The 12,500-nt window shown below is 39.2% G+C and overlaps 1 protein-coding gene across 2 annotated transcripts in view; it reads left to right on the top strand.

Moving 5' to 3' along the window:
- LOC138051250 (chloride channel protein 2-like) overlaps positions 1-12,500 on the top strand; it is a 33,067-nt gene that overhangs the window by 2,281 nt on the left and 18,286 nt on the right. For both annotated transcript variants that reach the window (XM_068897417.1, XM_068897416.1), the window contains exons 3-8: positions 578-706; positions 1,485-1,610; positions 5,779-5,864; positions 8,303-8,350; positions 9,691-9,768; positions 9,941-10,019. In XM_068897417.1, coding sequence (XP_068753518.1) covers positions 578-706; positions 1,485-1,610; positions 5,779-5,864; positions 8,303-8,350; positions 9,691-9,768; positions 9,941-10,019 — 546 coding nt within the window. The remainder of the gene's footprint in view (positions 1-577; positions 707-1,484; positions 1,611-5,778; positions 5,865-8,302; positions 8,351-9,690; positions 9,769-9,940; positions 10,020-12,500) is intronic.

Below are 12,500 nucleotides of genomic sequence, written 5' to 3'. Positions count from 1 at the left end.
TCCTCATTACGGTGTTGAGTCCAGGAATTGATACCAGGCAGCAATGGTGAAAAAGGGCGAGTTCTCGCACTGCTGCGCCAAACCTGCCTCTTTGCATGCATGGTTGGTATAGAGTCCTCTTATGGGAAAACGTGAGCCAATCCGGGATCGATCCCCGGGTGACATTGGTGGGAGGTGAGTGCCCTCACCACGGCACCAACTCTGCTCCCCAGTAAGTGCATGGATTACTTCAATGTTTCAAGGTTGGTATAATTAGAAGCATTATTTTCTCTTACTGAAAAGAAAGGTTTAAACATCTGATATCGTTTTAATCTCAGCAAATGCCAGGTGGATAACAAGAATAATAATAATAATTATTGCAAGTTATGATTACAGTGCATAACTTGTCTTTGCTTATCAGCTATATCAGTACATAAGCCCATCCGTGTTCAGGGCCACCTTGTTTTTTTATCGGTGGTGGTATATGTCAGTGACATGTTGGCCAATATACTGACCGAGATGTTGATGGGATCTGCTTTGTTGCTAGTACCCCAGGCTTTTACCAGTAAACATATATATTATTATTGTAATTTTGCAGGGGCTGGTGTTTGGTTACAACCCTGTTGGAGTCGTCTAGGAAGTGATTGGGTGTTCTTGTTGATTCTTGGAATAGTAATGGCACTGATTAGCTCTGTGTTGGACTTGGCAATTGCAAAATGCGAAACTGGTATGATGAAATAACTGTATATAATTATAGCAGAGCCCGGTGTGCCTGCGTGGAGCACCATAGTTAAAAAAATGTGGTAACCCATTGATGACCACCCCAATGTAAACACATAATCGCATTGAGTTCTCGTAATTTAAGGAGAAATATCATTAGCTTTTGTTTTCAGAAGTTTGTTTAAAGCATGTATAGGTAATTTGTTGGAGCAGATCTTGTTTGAAGTTTGTCCTTTCTTGGTTGCTGTATTTTGCCAATTCTTGTTCCAAGCCAAGCTGGCATGTTTCATTGAAATACATCAAAAAGTGAATTATCTCGTTCTCAGTGATAGAGTGGAATAAGTCTGTGATTTCTAATTTTAGCATGATTCCTATTTGCTGGCTTTTGACAGTTGACTCTGAAATGGCTTCTTTCCTTTTCCGTTCGCACGCTGAGCATTTGCTTTTTTTTTTTTTAAACTCATGCGATTCAAGAAAAATTAATTTGCTTAACTGGTGAATTCCACAGTAAAGTTCACTTGGAAAACCGATATCGCATTCTTCGCTTCGTGATTCATGTGATTTAGGTTTTTTGCATGAAATTTACCATTGGAAGCGAAGAGAATGATTTAATTAAGCAGTGGCCAGAAACACCAAAACGCAGACAATTTCAAAACCTTTTATTTTCACTAATCCTGCAGCCAGTAAGAATAAATAACCCGGGAGCTCCACTTTTAGGCTTGGCCAAATCTATGTATTATTGATGTACCAGGAAGAATGTACTGCATGTTTTCCTTATTTTGCAGCACACATTTGGCTTTACAGTTTGCCTGGAAATACCTTTGTTCAGTATATTGTATGGACTTGTTTTCCTTTAATCCTTATATCTTTTTCTGTTGGATTCACGTACCTCATTTCTCCTCATGCTATTGGTGAGTGAATTAATTTCTTTATAATTCAGTGCGAAAAAGTTGGATAATAAATACCTTATTAGATGTTTGGGTGTGTAGTCTTGTTGAGTAGTTTTACTTGTTGTTTGTTTTTTGACTCGCCCAAGGGGGCTCGTCAAAATACAGCACAACTTGTTATAGTAATACTACTCAGCGATACTACACACCAATACATCTGGTAAGATATAATTACTGTACCTGGTGAATTCAGTGGTTTTGGTAAGTACGGAGAGCCTACGAAAAGTGTCCAACACTTCACTCAGAGAAGATGATATGGCTACTGTTTTTTACCTAAATTGAAGTGCAAGTACTTAGTTATTTAAAGGTAAAACTGTTGCATTGATAGCCAGTCAAATGCGCACCCTGCATGGCACAATCAGGGCACAATTTTTCTGTGATTGAGTGATACACGTAATGTTCAACTTTAATGTTAATGTTTAATGTTCCTTGGAAAACAAGGACGGTACAGCAACAAGAAGCGAAAGCCAGAGGCTTTGGTGCTTCTGCTTAACCATCTCTAATTTTTTCATGTATCTTATTAATACAGTGTAAGTACATGTACGGTAATCACATGATTTTTCTCATGCAATTTGGAACAAATAAGCACTCGCAAATTTTGTTAAAGACTGCAAACTGCACTCACTCTTTGGGCTTGTTCAGTTCTGTGCGTTTTTGAAAAAATTTACTTGTCCTTATTTGTTCTAAATTGCACTCTAAATCATGCAATTACCAGTCACCAACTTTAAATTTTATTGAAACCCCTGTGAATTGATTTTCGTCTGTAAAAGTATGATTATGTGGACATGTTGTTTGACAAATGAGGTGCTTTTATTTTAGCAATTCACCCTTTTCTTTTCAAGAGTGCCTCTTGTGTATTTTACTCTGTCCAACACCAGATGATTTGACCTGTTAATAAGGAACCTGTTCAGGCAAAAGACTGTAGTTAATAAATACATATGAAGTGTGACATGTTTTGGTCAAAACACTTCAAACAAAGGAACTAATAAAGGGACAAAATTTTAGTCTCCAAAGAAACTGTGGTACTGCGTCGGTGGGAGATTGAAACAGAAATTGATTTTATCAAACGAGTTGATAAAGGTCGAATTACCACCGTGAAAGATTCATTTTCCTCTTACCAATGTGAACACTACAAGATTACAAAATGTACCTCACAGATCAATGTAGTTAGATTTGTTGGATTATGACGATTAATTAACTCATTGATTCCAGGCCGGTTTGGGTGTCAAAGCATGAGTGATTAAGTGTAGTCTCCTTTTCACAACACTGTTAATTTATGTAATTTATGTGGCAGAGCAAAGACAATAAGGTTGGGAGGTCAAGCATGTCAGCCGATGCCAACACGGGAAGCTCGTATCGCTGCACACCACTCATCTTGTTCCTCCACAACGTTTGAACTTCGGCAACGCTGTTGAGCCCCGTGTCTCTCTTGAGGGAGTCTGTGAGAGTTGTTTGCCCTTGACCACGATTTCGCCTTCCGAGCGTTGGCTCCCACAGTATAAGATCACTTGTTGCGAGCTCTGGATGTCTCACACAGTGTCTGGCTAGGCCCATGCGTCTTTGCCTGATCTTGTCAGTCAGCCTGGGGAGGTTGCCATAGAGCTCAGAATTTCTCATGTGGTCCTCCCAGGACACATTAAGGGCCATTCTGAGCATCTGTGTGTATACACCGTCAAGGGCTTTTTCTTCTTGCACGGACAGTGCCCATACCTTGCATCCATATGTGAGTCATACTCGACTGTAGAGACGAAAAGGCGCGGCTTGAGTCTGTGGTTCATATCCGATACCCAGATTCTCTTCATTTTATGCGGGGTGCTCCAGCCTAGAGCTCTCCTCACTTTGATGTTCTTCGCCGAGGATGCTATCCAGGCACCCAAGTACTTGAAGTTTTGGACTACCTCCAGCTTTGTCTTCACCGCATCACCGGCTGAGTGGAACGCCACGACTTGTGTCTTCTTCGCATTCAGCTGCAGGCCGATCCTCCTGCAGTGATGCTTGACTTTTGTAAGCAGTAGCGCTGCACACTCTGCTGTTTCTGAGGCCAGCACAATGTCATCAGCGAAGTCGAAAGCGGTGATCATCTTGGCCAGAATGGGTCGGCTGGCATGCTTCACTAGTGTGAAGCCAAACTCCTCCTCTTTCCCATCAATAGCACAGCAAAGTGCATAGTCCAGCGCCACAATGAAGACAAATGGCACCAAAGTGTTGCCCTGTACTATCTCAAAGGTATCTGTATTCCCATCCGGTGTCCTGACCTTGGCCCACATCTGTTAATATGTTGCTTCGATGGCCGTCACCAACTTCTCAGGTACTTCATATGCACGAAGGATCTCAATTAGTCTCCCATGATGAATGGTATCGAAGGCCTTCTTGAAGTCAATGAACGTGAGCACACAGCTTAAGTTGTGAGCCGTGACACCTTCCAGAAGCCGCCTCAATGCCTTGATCTGGCCAACTGTCGTCCGTTTTGATGATGAGGGTTTTGCACGGCTCAGGAAGATCGCCAGAAGTGTAGGCCTTGTTGATGAAACCGAACACAATGTCATCAAGACCATCATACTTCAGAAACTCCGGTGTGATGCCGTCCTTAATGCACACCTTCCCACACTTAACCACTTTCTTAGCCTTGGCATACTCAGCCTCCGTGAAGGGGCTGTCGATTATGTTGAGGGTATCGAAGACTTGGTTTATTGGAGAGTCTTTCTTGCCTATCTCTGGATGGCTGCTCAGCAAGTTGCTGAAGTGGGAATGCCATAACTGCACTCGCTCCTCTGGGCTGCAAGCTTTGAGTTTGGACGACTGAGAGCTGCTATGGCCAGAGATGTGGTTAATAAACTTTCAAGCCGCACCATGCTGCGAGCTCCTGTGGGCATTCTCCACCCCTTCTACCTTGCTGATTAGCTCCTCTTGGTTGATTATGGCTTAGACATCATATGATGACTTTTTCTTCCCCTTGTACTCCTCTCTCAGCTGCTTGTTCTTGTTGTCAGCCAGGTAAGTGCGGTATGCCTCCTCCATCTCTTTTTTCACTTTCACCACTCTTGGGTCAAGACACTTCACTTTCTTCTTTTGTCTGGGTACCTTTCTCAAGCACTGCTCTGCCGCTTCAGCACTAGACTGGACAAACTTGTTGTAGTCTGATGTAGACTGGTCCAAGACTTCGTTTTTCAGCGCTTGAAATAGATTTTTCACTTCAACAGCGTAGCGAGCTTGAATGTTCTCATCTTTTGCCAGGTCGCTCCAAATGTATCTCACAGCTTTGGTACTTGTGACTGGCTTGGACTTTGGCAGTCTTAGTGATACATTGGCTATGACCACTCTGTGGTCCGAGAACAGTGAGCTGAAGGAACTACAGGCCTCACCGTTTCTCACACTAATATAATGGAGAATTTGATATAGTCAACTTATAAAAACTAATTAATAATATTCATGATGGGAAACAAAAGAAATCTTTTATTCATCAATATCTGTATATCTGATACAGATTTCTCTTCATTTACATAAACAATTTTTTCGATTTTCCCTGTTAAAATGGCTTTAATCACCAACATGTATTAACAATTAAATGCTAACGTTTCGTATTAAGTTGTATACAAAATTTTTGTCACAAACTCTTGGTTTCAACTTGAGTTTTTAAGTGGACAAAACTTTAGTTTTTTCTTTAAATGAGCAATTATATCACGTTAATTTAACTCTCTCGTTCTAATGAACATGTTCCATTGTACACTCTTTTTTGTTACCTTTGGCTATTTTGTTAGATTCCCAATTTATTTCACGTTGTTATTTATCTTTGTTTAGCATATTATAAATTCAAATGTAACTTCAAATTAATTCTACTTTCAACTGAAGATGGTCGTTGCACAACCGAAACATGTCTTGCAAATTTAATTTCAAATGTGTCGTCACTTTTATAAAAATTGTTGTTAGTCTGCTTCTTTCCAGAGTTTTTAAAATAATGTGATACAGATCTGCTGCTCAAATTGTATATATTTCATAGATTAATTTGCATAGCATTAGGACACACCTGGCAAAGGAAGGCCCAGGATAAACACTTCTGGAAAAAGTCTAGTCTCCTGAGTAAATTTCACCCTGGATTTGGAATTTGTAAATGACTCTTATCATTTTTTTTTAGGATCAGGAATTCCTGAGATGAAGGTCATTTTAAGAGGCACTGTATTGAAACGCTATTTGTCACTTAGAACATTAGTAGCCAAAGTGGTGAGTGGCACTGATATATTGTGCTCTAAAATTCATGAGGAAGCTGTAGTAACCAGGACATGAAGAATGGTTTTTGTGGGTAGTACACTGTAAGTGCATTACCCATATTGTCATTGGGGCTGTATGATGTATGAATGAATGAGTGAGTGAGTGAGTGTAAGATTGTAGGCCTGCAGCGCATGCATGAAGTGCAAAACTAATGTAGGATTTCTTGAATTTCAGCAAAAATTATTGATGTCCATTGTACAGTTATTCTGTTTGCAGCCCCCTTGTTGCCTTTTTTAACTTTGCAAGTGCAATGGTCAACCTCCAAAATGGCCTTAAGATTTGGGCATTCTTTCCTAGAGCACTAGAGGGCTTTGTGAGTCAACACCGGCTTGAATACCCTAACTGCACCGTTTGCAGAATTCCATCGCTATTCCTCCCAATACAGGAATAAGAGAAGATTAAAAAAGCCTTTAACAACCAAATGCAAAAAACTCAAAAAGAGAAAAAAGATAAGATTTTCGTCACAGGGATTTTGCAGTGATTTCCCATCCAAGTACTAACTTCACCCGAACAGGCTAAACTTCAACTTGGAAACTTGCATCAAATTATACGTAATTGGTCATGTCAATGCTAATGCACTTGGACAACAAAATTGAAAGAAAAAATAATTTCATGAAGTGGCAATCAGGCCTGTAGCCTGTGACCTTTGTGAGTGAACACCCGCTTTTAGGGACTCATTGCCATTCATCATAAACAAACCTTATAATCTTTGTTGACTCAGAAGAAAAAGGTTATTATCCATTCATCAACCAAATACAAAAAATAAATCAAATGAAAAATTAATAATAATAATAATAATAATAATAATAATAATAATAATAATAATAATAATGATAAATAATAATAATAATACAGATCCCATGTCCTCGTTAGGGGGATTTTTTGGTCGTCTCCCATCCAAGTACTAACACCGCATGAACAATCTTAACTTTAGTGGATGCTATAGCGCTAGCATCAATTTACACGTCATCAGTTATGTAAATGCAAAAACAAATCGTAAGAAAAAATAATAATAAAAGGGATGGATAATCAGGCCTCACAGACTTTTTGAGTTAACACCCGCTTAGTAATGGCACTGTTTTGGGACTCCATTGCCATTCATCAAAAACATGTAAAGAAGGTTACACAAAAGCCTTAAAAAACAAAACAAATACAAAAAAGAAATCAAGTAAAAAAAAAAAGGTGAGAAATCTCAGCCCAGTCAAAATGTTTTTGAGTAGTAGGCAAGCTGGCTATAGTAATAGGCAGGAGAGGCCTTCAGACTCTGCTGCAAGGACCAGAGCCCCTTGCATGCTAGGCGGGTCCAGGGACATGCTCCCCTTGGAAAATTTGAAACTGTTGGCTTCAAATGGTTGCATCTGGTGCATTTTAGGGTAAACTGAGCCCCTATTAGATAGCATTTAGTTAACAGTAACGAAAAGTCACACAAGACTTTCCATTTTCAAATTAAAGTTACATTCTGCATTAAGAAGCATTATTGGAAAAAAGGATAACTTTTGTACAAGCAAGTACTTCTCAACTGTGAAAGTTGACTCATAATATATTATAGAGTCAGTTAAACTAAAGGCTTCAGATCTTCAAATCATTTGAGCAATGTATTGTCTCAATGCAAAGCTATGGGTTTCCGGTGCTAAACACCTGATACCTTTTTAAAAAATTGAGGCCGCCATCTTGTTTGTACCTGCAACAACCGTGACCGCTGACCATCCGTTTGGCTCGCTTTCCTACGCCATTAGCACGCACTGTTCAAAGAGTTGACTATAGAAACAATTGTGTGCGGCTCGTGCGGCTTGGTTTTACATGGTGTATTTTTTTGGTTACAATTTGAACTGGAAGTTTTTAAGAGACCTTATAGCCTGAAAAACGATGAAGGTTTGCAGTATGCAGTCGAAACATAGTGATTAAAGGGACAACATAGTAAGAGAAATGATATACCGGTAATTTGTACTTTATAGTTTACAGTGATGAACAAAACCTCGAAACAACCTCATCCTGAATACAAGTCTGACAAATGTGAATTCGAAGTAAGCGGCAGATATTGTGTTGTAGGTGGCCAAATAGCCGGCTGCCGGCACATTTTGACTGGGCTGTATCTTTGTCAAAGATTTCCTAATGGTCTCCTTTTACAAGTACCAACCCTATCAGTGCTTTATTAAGTGAAAACATCAAACTTTGAGTAATTGGGATGCAAAAATGACAGCAATATTGGATAATACAATAAACAGTAAAAGAAAATCAATTTTGCAAAAATTATTACCAGGCAATACCAGCCTACTAATGCACTACCCAAATGTACGCAGTGCGTGCCTATTTTTTTAAACATACAGTTTTATATGCACTTGTCAGGTGCCTGGTCTTTGTAAACCTTTTGCTGTGCCTTCTTTTTCCAGTTTGGGCTCCTCACAGCGCTGGGAAGTAGTGCTCCAATTGGTAAAGAGGTAAGCTTTTGTTTTCAGTTTATTTTAATCACCTTGTAATCTACTCTAAAGACTTGTGTATAAGCCACACCTTTTGATTTAGTTTTGGGCCAAAAATCGTGAGTGCGGCTTATACACGAGACCATTGCTTTCAGAGGGAGTAAACTGGCTTGTAGGGGTCACAAATTGAACTGAAAACCTTAAAGCTCAAACATATTGGAACCTGTTGTTGATCACTGGTTTCAGTAGAAGTGGTGGCTCCTAAAGGAGCTGTTTGTTTGCATTGCATCTTCAGGTTCAAAACCCAAATCTTCCTCGCCATTTGTTCTTTCAAGCGTTTCATTTGCATTTGTTTGAACAGTTAAACTCTAACTGGCATGGAATCTCCATTCCTCCGCACAGCTGCTTACAATGTCGTCTACAACCAATCGCATCAACACTGATTTGTCCACTAGCTATGTGCAAGGAAATACCACGCTATTTGGGAGAACTCGCCAGGCAAATGGCCGACCGTTTTATTGTCCTTCCCTACTTTCATGGTGTGTTTGCCCATGGGGTTGGTAAACTCTCGTTTAGCAGCAAGTTTTTCTGCGATGTCTTCCATACGTCTTGATAAACATGATATCCAGGTGCAGCTGATGCGAAAGCGCATGTTTCCATGTCCAGACTTCCTTCATTAAATGACTGCGTGGTTACCAAGCAAACGTTTTCCATCGTTCTCCTGCGCTTTTTTTGCCTGAATTCTATTGTTTTCATTTCAACTGTTGGCTTTAGCAATGAAGACAACTGTTGTCAATCACAGGGAATAGGGAAATTGATTAAAAAGAAGCTTTTAAAAGGTATTTTCAGAGTTGACTAACTTATTAATTTAATGTCGCTGCAAATACACAACATTAGATTTCGTCAAGTTTATTGTTAACATCTGCGAACAAATGACCAACTTTTTTTACAAGTTAGAGTGTTTTAATGCTTGAAAGTTGGAGTGCAGCTTATACACGAGCACGGCTTATACACGAGTCTTTACGGTATCTGAAGTGGTTTGGTTTTGTGAGTCCTTTTCGTTTCCTGGTAAACTTGTTTTAACCCACTGACTCCTGAACCACATCCCCTCAAACCCCCCCCCCCCCTCCCCCTTTGTTGGCTAAAATTGTTTCAGTGGCATTTTACTCATCACTAGGTGGTGGTTCAAAATTCTTGACCTTACTGACATGCTCTCATGATCCTGACCCCCATTAATGAATAAAATTGTCTGTCGTTAGACAGAGTGAAGTCTGGTAATTCTCACTTCTAGGAGTCAGTGGGTTAAATTTTGAACCAGGAAAAAAATGATTGAACCACTACATCTACAATATTCTTCACAGGGTCCTTTTGTTCACATTGCAAGCATGGTGGCTCGCTCGATGGGGAAGTTTGTGGCATCATTTAAAGGAATATATACGGTGAGATTCCTTTTTCACGCATGAATTACATGTATGTCTTCACCATTTATTACGTTTTCATAATAACTTAGGCTCTTTATGTAACCCTGGTAAAAACAGAAGCAAAACATGATACATTTTATATAATTATTTTTTACTCAGTTACCAGTTTACTTGTGTGTTGAATTTGTAGAATGAGTCAAGAAACACTGAGATGCTTGCAGCTGCTTGTGCTGTTGGTGTATCAAGTTGTTTTGGATCTCCCATTGGAGGTATGTACCCTTCATTTCAAGTTAAAATTACTGCAAAAACATATTTTCAATGGTTTCCTTTTATATACCACAGCAAATAATTAACAACTATTCACCGAAGTGGAGGTGGCTAGCGGTGGATATTTACTGAGCCGCGAAGCGGTGAGGTAAATGTCCAACGCTAGCCACCAACACTGAGGTGAATAGTTGTTTTAGTATATACTAAAACAGTGAGATAATAATTATACAGCACAAAAAATTAATTTGGATGTTTTCTTCACTTTTCACGGATGCAAATCGGGATGCCATTTTTTCCCAAGTTGCTCGGAGGTAAATAGCACAGGATATTCGGAGTTTAACAAGCCAATCAGCGCATGAGTTCAACGCTATCCACTGTTTTAGTATATACTAATAGTTATTGTACATCTACACATTGTCATGGGTATGGCTTTCAGGTATTTTTTAATGATGCACAGACTGTTGACCAGTGCAAATGTGATTGCATGGCATGAAAAACCAAGCTATTGAACAGCAGTAATAGAAAATTCAGAGTCTACATGTCAAGTATGGTATTTTTATTAGCTATTAGCCAAGCCTGGCCATATGCTGCAACCCTAAACTTCCAAATTTTAACCTTCAGTGGCATGATCATATTAAAGACTCTCTGTCAAACGGCATGTATAGCTTGCCTTGACTCAGGTTTCGTGGACCAAGAAAAAGACCATTGACCGTCGTAATGGGAGGAATATTTTTCGAATTTAATGTTGGATTAGTATCATATTATTACTGTTATTATAATTCGTTTTGATGAAATGGTATATGAAATGAAATCATATATGAACTGCGGATATGCAATCAAGTGAAGCTATGATCTTCGCAATTATGAAAGCAATTTTTGCAATTGCGTAGGGAAGCCTGAAAAATTCAGGACTTCAACGGGGTTTGAACCAGTGACCTCGCGAGGTCACTGGTTCAAACCCCGTTGAAGTCTGTGAACCCCTGAAGTCGTTGAACCCCTGTGAAGTCTGTGCCTGTGATTGGGTACCCTGTGAGAACTGCAGGGTATCATGGGATAGAGGCTTGTTGGGCAGAAGGTTTTCACAGTGTAGGTCTGTGTCAGTGATTTTATAAATAAAGTTGAGTTTTTCGTGGCAGCAGAGTCAGCAATTTGACTTGTAGCTCTTTCAGATGTGTACTAACCAAGAATTCAATTAGTTTTTTTTATTACGACGAGATGTATGTAGTTATTCAACCATTGTTGGCCACAGACTGTTTTAGTACAAGCAGTGTCAACAACAGTACGGCAGTAGAAAAGGCCTCATACTTGAGCACTTCACTGGGGTCCACATATCTAACAAGCAAAGTTATATTACAATCCCTTGTTTCTTCTTGGTTTTCGCAAACAATCTCACGAACATCTTCCTTGTGTGGGGAGTCCTTTACCCAGTGAAAAAGAGATCCACATATTTCACATTTTATACAATTCCCATTTCTGTCCAATGATTCATCCCCTTTTGTGTATTCTTCATTTTCTGCCCTCTTTCGTCGCTGCCCTTGTTAAGCCTCTTTGAGAGTGGCAGGCTAGCATGAAATTAACATTGCACTTCAGAACAATGCACTTCAAAGGAAAACTGTTGAGATTATTAACAAGCTTTTATTACAAATGCATAGCATTTTTTTTTTGTTCTTCTTAAAAACTCAAAAGTAGATGAATTATGATTGGGTACCCTGTGAAAATTGCAGGGTATCATGGGATAGAGGCTTGTTGGCAGAACATTTTTCACAGTGTAGGTGTGCGCCACTTTAATAAAGTTGAGTTTTTCAGGAGTGTATATATTTTTTTGCTAATTGGTAGCCTTGTTAATTTAAGCGTTATTGATATATCGGCCACAAATTCAACATGACAACGGTGAAAAACACCAGTGGATAACTGAGCAGTGATAACAAATGGTTGCCACAAATCAGTATCAAACAGAATAATAGCATTTCTTTTTCATAGTGTATAAAAAAATCAAACATGAAGCTGTTTTTACAGGAACATTTAAAATGTACTTTATCTATGTCTGTTTTATATCTTTTGTATGTTTTTGGTTAGCGTTGGAGCCACACTTTGCTTCCTTTATTGGAAATGTACACGTCTACTCTTCAAGCCAACTTCTCTTCCGTTCGCTTGAAGGAAAGGACACAAGTTGTCACTTATTTTCTCCCGAGTGGCTTCATCAAGCAGAATAAAAACATAAACAAACGAGCACAAAGCATGCTGTTTGACAGAGAGTCTGAAAGAGAAATGCAAAATAGTCATCCTATTATATAAGCAGAAACCTGTTTTACAAGAGCTCTAAGACCAAATAAAACTGCTACCATGATATGCTAGTTTTTATTAAAGTTTTGGGAAGTTGAGAATGAATAATACAATATTGTTTTAGTTTATGAGTAGTCAGAAATAATCCTCTAATGATGTGTCCTTCACGCAGCCTGATGAGTACATCAGCCTACACTTAA

This window comes from Montipora capricornis, chromosome 6 (genome assembly GCF_036669925.1).
Source record: "Montipora capricornis isolate CH-2021 chromosome 6, ASM3666992v2, whole genome shotgun sequence".
In the NCBI taxonomy this organism is placed as follows: domain Eukaryota; kingdom Metazoa; phylum Cnidaria; class Anthozoa; order Scleractinia; family Acroporidae; genus Montipora; species Montipora capricornis.
This window is presented reverse-complemented; position numbering and strand designations above follow the sequence as displayed.